The following is a 13,717-nucleotide window of genomic DNA, read 5'->3' on the forward strand; positions in this document are numbered from 1 at the left end:
GAACAGGAAAAGAAAGAACAAGGATAAAAAGGCTAGCGAGTGAGGAAGAACTAAAAATGGAGAATGAAAGAAAAGATGCGTGAGAAAAAAGAAGGAATAAGAAACGTGCACAGCCAGGCTCCCTAGAACGCGCAAGAGTGCTTTCGCCGTCCTTGGCCACAAGGTGGCACCCTTTGAACTTTCTTTCCTCATCAAAATATGAAAGGGGCGGGGGGGTTGAAAGGAGGGAGAAAAGAGTAAGCACTCCCCCAACCAAGAACAATTTGAAAACCCACCCCAAAATATTTAAAATCTGGGACAAAGAACCGTCAGGACGGAACTGCTTCAATTGCAAAACCTCAGCGCTGCCTCCCGAGCGGCCCGCCGGCCCGAGTCAGGAGCAGCCCCTTTAAAAAAAAGCGGACTACAGTATTGGGATTCTTGAAACCCGAAACCTAGAAACAGAATCGTAGCGGAAACCAGAAGGAAAACCTTGAACTCCTCCAGACAATTGCTTCCGGGGAGTTTTTCGGGAGAGCGAGGGGGAATAAAGGGCCCGAGAGGAGGGCCCCTCGGATGGCGCGCCCCTGAGGGTCCTGGCGAGTTCGAGGAGCGTGGGGAGGAGAGGACCATACCCTCTCCCTTGGGCTGCAGGTCATGGCCACCGTGGAGCAGAAAGCCCTGGGCATTGGCTTCAAGTGTCTCTCTTTGGCCACTTTTGTGCTCATCTGCGCCGGGCAAGGGGGACGCAGGGAGGAAGGGGGTCCAGCCTGCTACGGGGGATTTGACCTGTACTTCATTCTGGACAAGTAAGTGCCGTGAGTTGTTCCACCCTAGGCTAAGCTGATGATGCTTTCTACCCGGGCTGGGCTCCTTGGCAGGGTGGCTTTGGGACAGGCGCGCATCTCCAGGGACCCAGAGGGGCCGCGGGAGGTGGCGCTGGCCCCAGCTCTGCGCCTTTGTGGACCGAGCGCGCGTCCCCATCCTTCCCGGCTGCAGGAGCAGGACGGGCAGGCGTCGCTGCTTGTTCTCCAGACAGCTTCTTCTCTGCCTTGCTTTCCGGCGACCGAGGCGCCTGAGTTTGAGGATGGGAGTGTAAAGATGCTGTTGACCTACTACCTCTCTGTGAACCTTTTCCATTTGCTTTAGAATCCTTGGTGAGAAAAGCTGACTTAGGAGAGGTAGAACAACGTTCAGGCACGTCTAAAGTAAGCGGCGTGGGCTTTTAAAAGCCAATCGTCTCTTGTTTAAAAACGCTGCCCTACATATTCCTTTTCCCTGGTTCCTCATCATAGAATGTAGGCAGACTGGGCACTTCGTGGAAATATAAGGCGAATTTCTCCACTTCACTAAGTTTGAGGCTAGGGAGTTCTTTGTTGTGGGGACGTCTTGTGAGTTGTAGGATGTTTTGTGAGTTGTAGAATGTTGAGCATCCCTGGCCGCTACCCTGTAGATGCTGGTACTACCCGCTCCATAAAGTCCCCCACCCCACTCCCCAACCCCCACTAGTCTCTCCGTGGTGACAGACAATAATGTCTCCAGACATTGCCAAAAGTCCCCTGCGGGTATATTTCTCCTCCCTCTGGGCTTGAGAAACCCCGATGCAGGCGAAGTCAAGTTCTTGGCGATTTGACTGGTGGGCTACCAGGGAAGTGCAGGAGCCCTGGTTTTCTTGCAAAAATGGATGAGGCTTCAGGACTGTTCAAGGGAGAACTGAACTCTGCCCAATCTCCCGTAGACTTGCCAAGCCACAGTCATTCAAGGAAGTTGCCTGCTATCAACTAAAAAGCAGCTTTAACAATAAAAAGCCCCTCAGCGAAGATCAGTGCTCACTAGCGTCGTGTGAGCGCCCCGCTGCCAGGACGGGACGCTTGCTGGTACAGTGGAGGGGACATGAGTTTCACAGACTGGAAAGTATTTGCGAGTTGGAAAAAGAGTCCTGCAAAGCAAGCTGGCCAGCTAGACACCAAATGTGCTTTGCAGTTGCCCCTGGAGTTTGGTTTTTTTCCGTAAAGGCTGTTTTGAACTCCAGATTCTTTGGATGAAAAGGGAGATCTCTTTCCTGCAGATTTATGAGAAGGTGGATACTGAAAATATACTCCAGTGCTAAGAAATGGAATTTCTTTTGTTACTTCTAGCGGCTGGGATCACCAGCTCACAGATTCAGACCATCTGAAAACACAGATGCCCATCATTTTGCCTTTTTTTTTTTTTTAAAGCCAGTTCAGAAGAACATACAGGAAGCTTGAAAATGGACAGAATCACCATGTCCTGGAATGGAACAACTCCACATTGCAGATTTATCAAACTCTTTCCAAATTACCTTATAGATTGAATTAAACTTTAAAATCAGAGTTCTGAAAGAATTTTGTTGGTGAGAGGAATTTAGCAAAATGATTCTAGGTTTATCTTAGAGAAAAAAAAAAAAACAAGTATTAAGAGCTAAAACATTTTGGAAAAAGAATAATGAATACTTATATCTCCAAATATTAAAATGTACTGTGAGGCAAATTAATAAAACACAGGATGGCTTTTTAAAAAATGGTTCTTGAACAAATGGTTGGTCCATAGGAAAAGAAGAAGTTTAGATTTACTCTTTACCCCCCCCACCACCACCAAGATAAATTCCAAGAGAATTAAAGATTTTAATGTTAAACATTTAATTGAAAAATGAAGTATTGAAAGAATTAGAAGAAAACTTAATGAGTATTACTGTAATCTTAACTTTGGAGCTTTAAAAACAGTAGCAACAATAAAGAAAACTGCAAAAAGATTTAAATATATTAAAATCTGACATGTCTATAAGCGAAAAAAATGCCACAAATAAAAGATAACAAGTTACAAAAACTTTTGCAACATAAATTCGCCTCTATAGAGTAACCTTAAAATGTAATAAGCAGTTTTTAAAAGATCATCTCAGTAGAAAACAGGCTTACTATATGAATAAATCACAAAAAATTATGAAAGGTAATAAACAAAAAAGTTCAAGTTTCCTAGCAAAGAAATGGGAAAATCAAACAAGATGTAATATTTATTACGTTGGCAAAGATTTTTAAAGAATTGTAATATTCAGCATTGGCTAACTTGTGGGAATGAGGGCCGTTGTCATATCTTATAAGGAAAATATACATTTGGTTTGGTCTCTCTAGGTCTGTGCTCTCCAGTAAAACTTTCTGTGATGATGGAAATACTCTCTTTTTGTGCTTTCCAGTACGGTAGCCACTAGCCATATGTGGGTATGGACTCCTGAAATGTGTCCAGTGGGACTGAGGAAATGAACTTTCTATTTTATTTAAGTTTAATATAAATTTCAGTAGCCATATGTGTCTATTATTTTGAATAGCATAGACAAGAAGATAGCATGGCAACATGTATCAAAGGAAAACTCCAAGATAGTCAGAAAAGAGTGCCTATATGTTCGTGGCTGTGCTGTTTATGATAATGAAGCTGAAAATTATCTGAATGTACAACAACAGAGGCTTTAATAAGTTAGACGTGGTATATACATGATATTGAGTACACATGTTATACATGCATGTAAGATATTTTTAGGAGAAACACAGTGCACATAATATACTCTTAAGGGAAAATACAATTACCAAACATTATACGCTATGTTTCTACCTTTGTAAAAAATGCTAAACACATGTGTCTTTATTTACCCAATATGTAATAGTATTTGTCTGTAGAAAGTAGAATTTTAAAATTCTTTTTTTACACTTTTCTGAATCTTCAAATTTTTCTACAATGAATGTATAGTACTTTCATATTCAACAAAAATAAGTTATTTTGAGTTTTTAAAAAGTCACTTCAAGTGTGAGGGGACTCTCTTAACCAGAGTGCTGAACTCCAAGCCCCTCACAGTTATAGAGGATTTGCTTTCATGTCTAATCCTGGAGTACATTTCTAAATACACCATAGGGTCCTTGGCAATGTTGAGGACCCAAAAATGCTCTGGGAAAAAAATGGTGGGGAGACCTTTACAGGTACCTACCTTTACATGGAGGTGGACTCCTCTGACTTCTTTTAGTTGTCTTATTGCTTGAAGAGAGGGACATTTTTGTGCTGAATGAGAAAGTTGCTAGAACTTGGTATGATAAGCGTATGCAATTCCAGTTTGCCATCTCGATTCGAGCTGATTTATGGGATTGTGGAACCCAAAGCTGGGGGATGGGCCACAAGCCAGTGATAGCAAACAGTCCCCCAGCTGGTCCCTAAAGACATGGTCTTTTGTCCTAGAAAGTACCTCCCCAGAAAGTGCTGTCCAGCACCCAACCACTACAGCTTGCAAAGGGAAAGAGTGCTGATGAGTTTTTTTTCCTTGGGCTTCTCAGATCCTCTGGCGGACAAGACACTGTAGAGGCTGAAACCAGTGGCTCACAAGGCAGTAGATTCACCATTCTTCTCCCCACCCCTCAACTCCCTTTTTTCCCAGCGAATGGTTCTCTTCTTTTCTGTGACATTAAACCTCAGCTCATTTCAGCTTTAAGCAGAATGCACCTCTGGCTTGGAAGAAACCCAGATTATACATTTAATGGAACGTCATGTTTTCTCAACCAGAAGCAAAGACTTCATAATGATAACCTAGACTACCACAGTAACACAATAGGGCATTATTAGTGGCTTTGGCCACGGAGCTGATGGACTGGGCTTCACAAGGCTTTATATGATGGAATTTTATGTTCATTCAAGCATGCTTTTCTGGTTACAGTCAGGAAAAGTAGACTGCTGGGAATTCAATCAGGGATTTGAAAAGTCAGATTTGGAAGGACTTTATCCAGAGGAAAACAGTCAAGGAGCAGCTAGCCACCTTAAATCTCCCAGAGGGCCCTCTAAGATTAGTGCACCCAGTTGGCCAACCCATGGACATGCGTGGACCTTTCCTCTCTTGCAGGGCTCTTCTGTTATTACACTAGATATTTATATATCACATATTGGTCTGTTTTATAGAGAGCTGTTAGTCACTTAAGTGGAAAAAATGGACTCTCCATCGTGAGTCTGGGGAAGTGCTGGCTATATTCATGTGTGCCCTACAGATTTCAAAAATAGAATGGTTGAGTGGGGTGGGGCAGGAGAAGTGGAGGAGATAGTGAGCTGGAGGATGGCAGTAAGCCTTGAATAGTTGACCTACAGGGTTTCCTAAAGCCACAGCCTGTCACCCAACAAATCCTTACATTTGCAAAGACCCTCTACAGGCTCACTGTGTGGGCTCCTTCCCCATTAGAACCCCCAGCTCCTCCCTCCACGACGTCTTTTCTGTTCAGCACCAATTTTCTCTTCCTCTTTTCCCCATACAAAGGGACCCTGTCTTGCCACTCATGCAAGTCCAACCCCAGCATCCAAAATTGGGTGGTCACATGTGGTGATGCTCTGTAGAACCCTTCCTATGTGTTACACTCCAGAGACACAGTCATTAAATGGATTTTTATAACATTAGACTGGGAACCACACCATGTTCTGGATTCCCAGCTACTAACTTACAAAAGAAATCTTTAGAGTCAAAACGAAAGTCTCCTAAAACTTACACCGTCTCACAAGTGCCCCAGAGAAAACCTTGCTTGGTTGCTAGGGCAAACGCACTAGTGTCTAATTTACTGATGAGAAAACTGTTCAACCTTGGTCAACCCACTGGATTAAGTGACCTGTGGAAGGACCTAGGATTAGATAATGACAAAGCTGGGATGCTGTCTGCTCCTGACTCTCAGCCCAGCTCTTTCCACTCATCATTGCCCTGTGCAGTTGGGTCATAATGAGAAGCACATGGCAATACGACTGGGTAGATTCCAGGAATTAAAAATCCCTGCATCAGAGTTTCAGGAAATGATGGTGCATAAGGCAACTAAGGTTACTTAATTGAGGAGCTACTGCTCTGCTGTTAAAGCAGGTCTAAATTGATTGAAAGTTTCAGGGTCTCCAACCCTCTGCAGCCCATGGAGATGTTCCAGAGGTCTGGGGATTACCTGATGGGTAGCAGGACTCTAAGGACCTCTGATTATAATGCCCTTAAAGATCTGATAAATTAATAATTTGTTCACATTTAATCCAGTGGAAAGGGGAAATTCAACTCTGTAGACATGTTAAAACTCACAGATGTAGCTTGTTTTCAGAAGTGCTTTGGAAGAAGACTTCCAGTAATGAAAATGCAAACTTGACTCTGAATAAGGAAGACAGAGTTCATTAGAAGGTACCTTGAAAATGATACAGTAATAATTCTGAGAAGCATCAGGGAAAAAAGCTTTTCAGGGCCTTGGAATGTCTTCTTTTTGATATCAAGATGGATTTGATGGTTTTTCATTATTCTTCCTTAATTGAAAGAATTGTAGTTTTGGAGAGGTCTTATCAGGTCAGGTAACAGTTGGTAGAACTGCTTGCAAATTGGAAGGTTTGGCTTATGGTTCAAAATAAATAGGGCAGAACTCTTTTGTTTTATTTTGTGCTTCTGTCTGGGCCTGCCAAGTAATTACCTCTATCTGTGGAGACCTGGTAAAACTCAGTGTCAAGCTGAGAATAGAATCCAGGAGTGCTGGAGGAAGGCACCCATCCTGAGATAACCTGCAATTATCTTCAAATCCTGTAGGACTCCCAACAGTCCAGGAGCAAACTCTGGCATCCCTTAGTGAGACTTGGCTGTCACACAAATGCAAATAGGATTTGCCCATCCTAAAGGAAATCAGGCCTGGGTGTTGATTGGAAGGACTGATGTTGAAGCTGAAACTCCAACATTTTGGCCACCTGATGCGAAAACCTGACTCATTTGAAAAGACCCTGATGTTGGGAAAGATTGAGGGCAGGAGAAGAAGGGGATGACAGAGGGTGAGATGGTTGGATGGCATCACTGACTCAATGGACATGGGTTTGGGTGGACTCCTGGAGTTGGTGATGGACAGGGAGGCCTGGTGTGCTGTGGTTCATGGGGTCGCAAAGAGTTGGACACAACTGAGCGACTGAACTGAATTTAGAACATGTGTCTATTTTTGATATGATGTCCAGAGACTGTATTTTGCCTCTTGCAGTGATTACTGGGCAACAAAAGACCAAGTGGGTATTTGGCTATTTCCTGATGTGTTTCCCAGACATACCACGTTTGTACTGAAAATAGTGATTAGATTTCTTCCATCTGGAAGAGCTGATTCTTTCATTCATTTGGCATAGATTTGTTCTCAAGTCTGATCACAAGTGTGTGCTCCAGTAAAAGTACAGGTGACAATACCTGTTGTCAACACTGTCCTGTCCTGGAGGCTGCAAGGAATGGAAGAAAACAGCAAGCAGTCCAAAGCTATTTGCTTTTTAGGTAGGAGGACATTAGAAGGACTCCAGGCAGGCAAAGCTAAAGGCTCTAATGAGGATTTGGGGCGGGGGGCAGGTTAGGTTGGGCTTCCCGGGTGGTGCTAGTGGTAAAGAACATATCTGCCAACGCAGGAGACATAAGAGACACAGGTTCGATCCCTGGTTAGGAAGATTCCCCCAGAGAAGGGAATGGCAACCCACTGCAGTATTTTTGCCTGGAGAATCCCCATGGACAGAGGAGTCTGGCGGGCTACAGTCCATAGGCTCGCAAAGAGTTGGACACGAATAAAGTGACTTACCATGCACGCAGGTAAAGTCAATTTTAGATCAAAAAGGAGAAGAAATAAGTAAGTGTATTGAGTCCATGTTACCTGCCACGCATTGTGTAAACATTTTGCCGGTATGATCCCATTTAGTTATCTCCTTTATAACCACATAAGGCCACGATCACTATCTGACACATGAGGAAACTGAGGTTTAGCAAGGTTAGCCAAGGTCATTGTAAGTGATGAAATCAGCCTCAAATCCAGGCATCTCTGACTCACGATCTATGCTCAGAGATGAAAAGAATCTAAGCATGCAGGAGAACATTGACTCAGTCAGTGTAGTTTATGGTATGCCATGGTAACAAAAAATCCCCCAAATCACAGTGACACAAAACAGCAAAGGTATAAACCTTTGTAATTTCTGTCTCTGCTACACATCTGGTGAGGGGCAACAGGGGCTCTGCTCAGGGTACTATCCTGGAAGCTAGACTGGTGCAAATTCCTCAATACTGGCTTTTACCATCATTGCTGCAAAGGAAGGAAATGCTGGAGAGTCTCTGGCTGGAGCACTGCCAATAAATTAATGATTTGTCCAGATTGAATCTGATGGGAAAGGGAAATTCAACTCTGTAGACATGTGAAATGACATGCATCCTTCACTCACAACCCACTGGTCAGAACTAGTCACGTGACTACTCAACATCACCACCACCATCGCACCATCAATACTACCACTACCATCACCACGCACGCACGTGTGCATGCCAAGTAGCTTCAGTTGTGTCCTACTTTTTGGGACCCTGTGGGCCATGGTGCACCAGGCTCCTCTGTCCATGGGATTCTCCAGGCAAGAATACTGGAGTGGGTTGCCATGCCCTCCTCCAGGGGATCTTCCCAATCCAGGGATCAAACCCATGTCTCCTGCATCTCCTGCATTGCAGGTGGATTCTTTACCCACTGAGCCACCTGGAAGGCCCACTGCCATCACCACAAAACCAGCAAATAGGGTGTGGAAAAATACCATCCTCCTGTTTTTCTAAAGGGAGAGGAAAGCCAGATATGGGTGGGCATGAAAAGTCTTTACTATAAACCTTTAACTATATACTACTTTTGCCTGAGTAAGCAAGAAAGGAGTAGTCCCTGGGAGAGGATATAAGGATAAGACTTCTGGTCCAGGGTCAGTGTTGAGCCATGTCTTAGATATGTTCATCAACCTGGAATTACAGTCAGACACGACAGTTCAAATCCGCCTGTGTGGCAGTGATGGCCTCTTGTTCTTTTCCTTCCTTGCCCATTGCTCCCATTCTTTACATGAAAAATTCAGTGCAGTGGGCAGGGGATTAAATTAGACTAAATAGAAAGTAGAAATGAAGATGAGACATGTTTCCCTGATAGCTAAGTATTACATGAATGTATTCAGAAGCTCAGAATCGCTTTGTTCATAGTTTGTGGACTATGAGAGAATTTGAAAAGCTGTGAGGGGAGAGCGGGATGCCCAGGTGGTGCTGGTGGTAAAGAACCCGTCTACCAATACAGGAGATGCCTGAGACAAGGGTTCGATCCCTGGGTCGGGACTATCCCCTGGAAGAGATAAGGCAACTGACTCTAGCATTCTTGCCTGGAGAATCCCATGGACAGAATAGTCTGTGGGCTACAGTCCGTAGGGTCGAAGAGTGTTGGCTGCAATGGAAGCGACTTGGCACCCCTGTACACCAGGGGAGAGCAGCCCCTGGAACACTGAGGCAGCCAGGCTCAGAGGATGCTGTGTGTTGCAGAGGCTAATTCCGACCTTGAATCAAGAGTATCTGGGTTCCAACCAAATGTGTTTCTCAGTGAAGGTGTCATTGCCATTTTCAGTGGACAGTTCTTCACTGAGAGGGACTGTAGGATGCTTAGCATTTCTGATCATTCCTTTGTAAATGCCGTGAGCTTCTAGTCATTGTGACACTCAATAAATAAATACCTCTACATATATCCCTAAATGCCTTCCTTGAGGTGGTACCACCCTGGTTGAGAACTCCTGACTGAAAGAAAGCAGGTAGAGCAAGGCATGCCAGTGATACTGATTTTAGGCATCGTAGGACTACATCTGATGAGGAAGAGCATTTATCTACAGGAAGAACCAGAGTGGCTTTAGTTATAAGAGGGCCAGTGGAAACTGCTGACCTTGGAAATGAATGTGCTCAACCAGTGGTTCTCAAGCAGGGACCAGATCAGAACCTTAAGGGTCAAGGGCAGGCTTGTATCTTTTGGAAAATTTCCCAAGTGATTGTGATGTGGTTCTTTCCCTCCCACAATAAATCATGAGAGTGAACAGAAAGACCAGAAAAGCTGTCCTATAGTGATGGCCTTGTTCCTCTCTCATGCGGATGTGGCTAAGGAAGCAGACACCTGATAACTGAATGCCAAGCAGAGTTCTTACTTTAGATGGTGGTACGGAAGGCTCAACATGATATAGCGAAGGAAGAGCCAAGGTCACAAATAAGCCATGCTTTGCCCTGCTGTGTTGGCAGGTCCTGCGTGTGTGCATACACATGGAGGCCGTAGTGTTTGCTAGGACAATCCTTTGTTCCCTTTCTGTCAAGACTCCAGGCCGGAAACATACCCCAGTTCCTCAGGGGCATGAACTGGACTAATCACAGAGGTTAAGAAAGCTGACTTTGGAATCAGGCATTTCTGGCTTTAGATACCAGCTCAACCTTTTACTAAGTTGTATGACTTGAACAAATTTTTTAGCCTTTCCGAACCTCAGTCTTCTCATTAATAAAACAGGTATTAAAACTACTGCCTCACAGAAGTATCCTGAAGATTAAATAATATTCAATTAAAACCCTTAATGAAGCATTTGGTATGTGAGTGTCCTAGATGATGATAATGGTGGTGGTGATGGTGGTGACAGTACAGTGGTGGTGATGGGGATGATGGTGGAGGGGGCGACAGTGACGGTGAAGATGGTGTTGATGGCGATTACAGTGGTGATGGGGATGATGGTGGAGGGGGCGACAGTGACGGTGAAGATCGTGTTGATGGTGATTGCAGTGGTGATGGGGATGATGGTGGAGGGGGCGACAGTGACGGTGAAGATGGTGTTGATGGTGATTGCAGTGGTGATGGGGATGATGGTGGAGGGGGCGACAGTGACGGTGAAGATGGTATTGATGGTGATTGCAGTGGTGATAGTGATGATGTGATGGTGGTGGTGATGGTGACAGTGATGGTATTGATGGTGATGGTAGTGTGATCAAGATAATGGTATTATTGATGATGTGATGGTGGTGGTGGTGATGATGGTATTGGTGGTGGTATTATTGATGATGGTATTGGTGGTGGTATTATTGATGATGGTATTGGTGGTGGTGATGGTGATGATGGTATTGATGATGATGGTAGAGGTGATAATGATTATAGTATTATTGATGATGTAGCAGTCGTGGTGGTGGTCGTGGTGATGACAGTGATGCTGGTGGTGGTAATGGTGGTAATTACCCCTAGAGGAAATGGATGTGTTCCTCTAACAAAAGACATCTCCTTAGATTATAAATTGGACTTCCTGTCTAGGGTAAGGAGTACATCAGTTCCATTCAGTATTTATCAAACTTTGCTAAATGTATCAGATTACAAAATGCCTATGACATGTTCCTGGCTGTAAAGGATTTCACAATTTAGCAGAAGAGACAAAGGGCTAGGGAAACAGAGTTGGTGAAATAATGAATTTTGATTGAGATTAGAGAGGTTTAGGAGATTTTCTAGAGAAGGTAACCGGATCCAGGACTTGAACCTCAGGCAGGGTTTTGCCAGGTGACAAAGTAAAGAAAAAAACATCAGTGCCCAAGGAGCAACACAAGAAGGTGAAATGACACATACTCTTTGTGATGTAAGCATGACAGTGAGGGTGACAGAAAAAGAATCTGGGAAGAGCAGGATTTTTCATATCAACAGTAGGTTACGGGATTATGTTGGGGGAATGGGAAAAAAAGAACAAATGAAATTGAGTGACTTTGTAGGGTGGAGTACCAGGACTTGATGAGCAGTTGGCTGTGAGTGAGTGAGAAGAAAGAGCTATGAGGGGAAGGAGTAGGTTTCAGAAGAAAAGAGGAGTTTGGTGTGGACATGTTGAGTCTGAACACGTAGGACATTTGGGTGAAGGTATTGAGTAGGCAGTTGGATTTATACCCTGTAACTGGGGAAAAAAAAAAAGACTTGAGAGTTGTCAGCCCAAGAGTAGTAGATGAAAATATGGATATGATAATAAATAATATGGAGATAATATCAAGATAATATCAGGGTTAAAAAATGTCAAGGAGAGGTGGTGTTTAATGAGGAAGATGGCCAGGGTCCAACCTCCAGGAATTGCCAAAAGGAATGTCTGGGCCAAAGAAGAAACTCCATTAACTAGAGTTGAGAAGAATTCGCCAGAACAGTTAGAAGAGAAACAGCTAAGAACTGTTACCACTGAGGCCAGGAGAGAGAGAATTTCAGTGGAGGGATGACGAACTAGATGTTTTCCCCCTAAAATCATCATCTCCGTTCCTAGTCTTGGGGGCAGCATCACCCATAGATCTAACCACGTAAGCCAAAAGGCTGGGATGAATCCTCTTATACTCCAAAGCCTGGCAGTGTCTGCTCCCACATCTCTGCTTTGTCATCTCCTTGCTGTGCTGTGCTTAGTTGCTCAGTTGTGTCCAACTCTTTGCAACCCCATGAATTGTAGCGTGCCAGGCTGCTCTATCCATGGGGATTCTTCAGGCAAGAATACTGGAGTCAGTTGCCATGCCCTCCTCCAGGGGTCTTCCCAACCCAGGGATTGAACCCAGGTCTCCTGCATTGCAGGCGGATTCTTTACCATCTGGGCCACCAGTGAAGCCCTATCATTACCTTAGTTCAGGCCATTTCCCACCCAGTTCATGGAAATGTTCTCTAAATTGGTCTCTTTACCTCCTCTTTTTTTTTAACCTTTCCCCCTGGGGCTTTGCAGGTGGCTCAGTGGTAAGAATCCGCCTGACAATGCAGGAGATGTAGGAGACATGGATTGGATCCCTGGGTCAGGAAGATTCCCTGGAGTAGGAAATGTCAACTCATTCCAATATTCTTACCCAGAAAATTCTGTGGACAGGGGAGCCTGGCAGATTACAGTTCATGAAGTTCCTAAGAGTCGACACACCTGAGCATGTACACACTACTCTATAGTCTTGACATTGGTACCAAGTTGATCTTTTCATCTCCCCCACTCCTTCAACTTCTAAATACTCCCCAAGTTCTTTCAGTATAAGATGTGAACTCCTTAGCAAGGGATTCTAAAGCTTTTTTGCTCTGATTACTATGTGTTGCCCTTAGTTTCATCTCTTACCACACCCAACACCCTTGCAATTTCCAACAAAACTGTTGGTGTGCAGTTCCCTGAACTAACCCCATGCTCTTTCTTGCCTTTAGCTTTAGTGACCTCATCACCATTTCCATCTTTGTATAGGTGATACCCTCATAACTTTTGAGATGATACTGGCATTTCTTCCCTTCCCGTCACTAGCTGTGGGCTCACAGTGGTACAGAAAAATTGAGAACAGTCATCTCTTTACATATCATCTTCATTCTACATTTGTTCTTTATTCAGAGTCTCTCAACCCTGTAACAGCTCATATCACATAGTAAGCAGCAGAGGGGTCCATTATCAAGGCATGGAGAAGAATAACCCTTGGTGTGTGTCCTCTGAGGTCTCATTCAGTGGCCTTATCTTCTTTTCCTCATACCCTGCTGCTTAACCATATACAGCTCATTCCTGTAGGAATCACCTAGAACAGGACTTCGCCAACACCTTTTGGCAAAAGGATTATGATCAGAATCTTAACCATCATTATTTACATAAAATGTTGTTAGTCACTCAGTTCAGTTCAGTTCAGTTGCTCAGTCGTGTCCGACTCTTTGCGACCCCATGAATCGCAGCATGCCAGGCCTCCCTGTCCATTACCAACTCCCAGAGTTCACTCAGACTCACGTCCATCAAGTCACTGATGCTATCCAGCCATCTCATCCTCTGTCGTCCCCTTCTCCTCCTGCCCCCAATCCCTCCCAGCATCAGAGTCTTTTCCAATGAGTCAACTCTTCGCATGAGGTGGCCAAAGTACTGGAGTTTCAGCTTTAGCATCAGCCCTTCCAAAGAAATCCCAGGGCTGATCTCCTTCAGAATGGAC

The 13,717-nt window shown here is 44.3% G+C and overlaps 1 protein-coding gene across 1 annotated transcript in view; it reads left to right on the top strand.

The window, feature by feature from the left end:
- Positions 1-302: 302 nt before the first annotated feature.
- Positions 303-13,717, top strand: part of ANTXR1 (ANTXR cell adhesion molecule 1) — a 258,211-nt gene continuing 244,796 nt past the window's right edge. The window contains exon 1 of the mRNA NM_001206228.1: positions 303-788. Coding sequence (NP_001193157.1) covers positions 637-788 — 152 coding nt within the window. The 5' untranslated portion in view covers positions 303-636. The remainder of the gene's footprint in view (positions 789-13,717) is intronic.

The sequence above is a fragment of the Bos taurus genome, chromosome 11 (assembly GCF_002263795.3).
Source record: "Bos taurus isolate L1 Dominette 01449 registration number 42190680 breed Hereford chromosome 11, ARS-UCD2.0, whole genome shotgun sequence".
Classification (NCBI taxonomy): Eukaryota; Metazoa; Chordata; class Mammalia; order Artiodactyla; family Bovidae; genus Bos; species Bos taurus.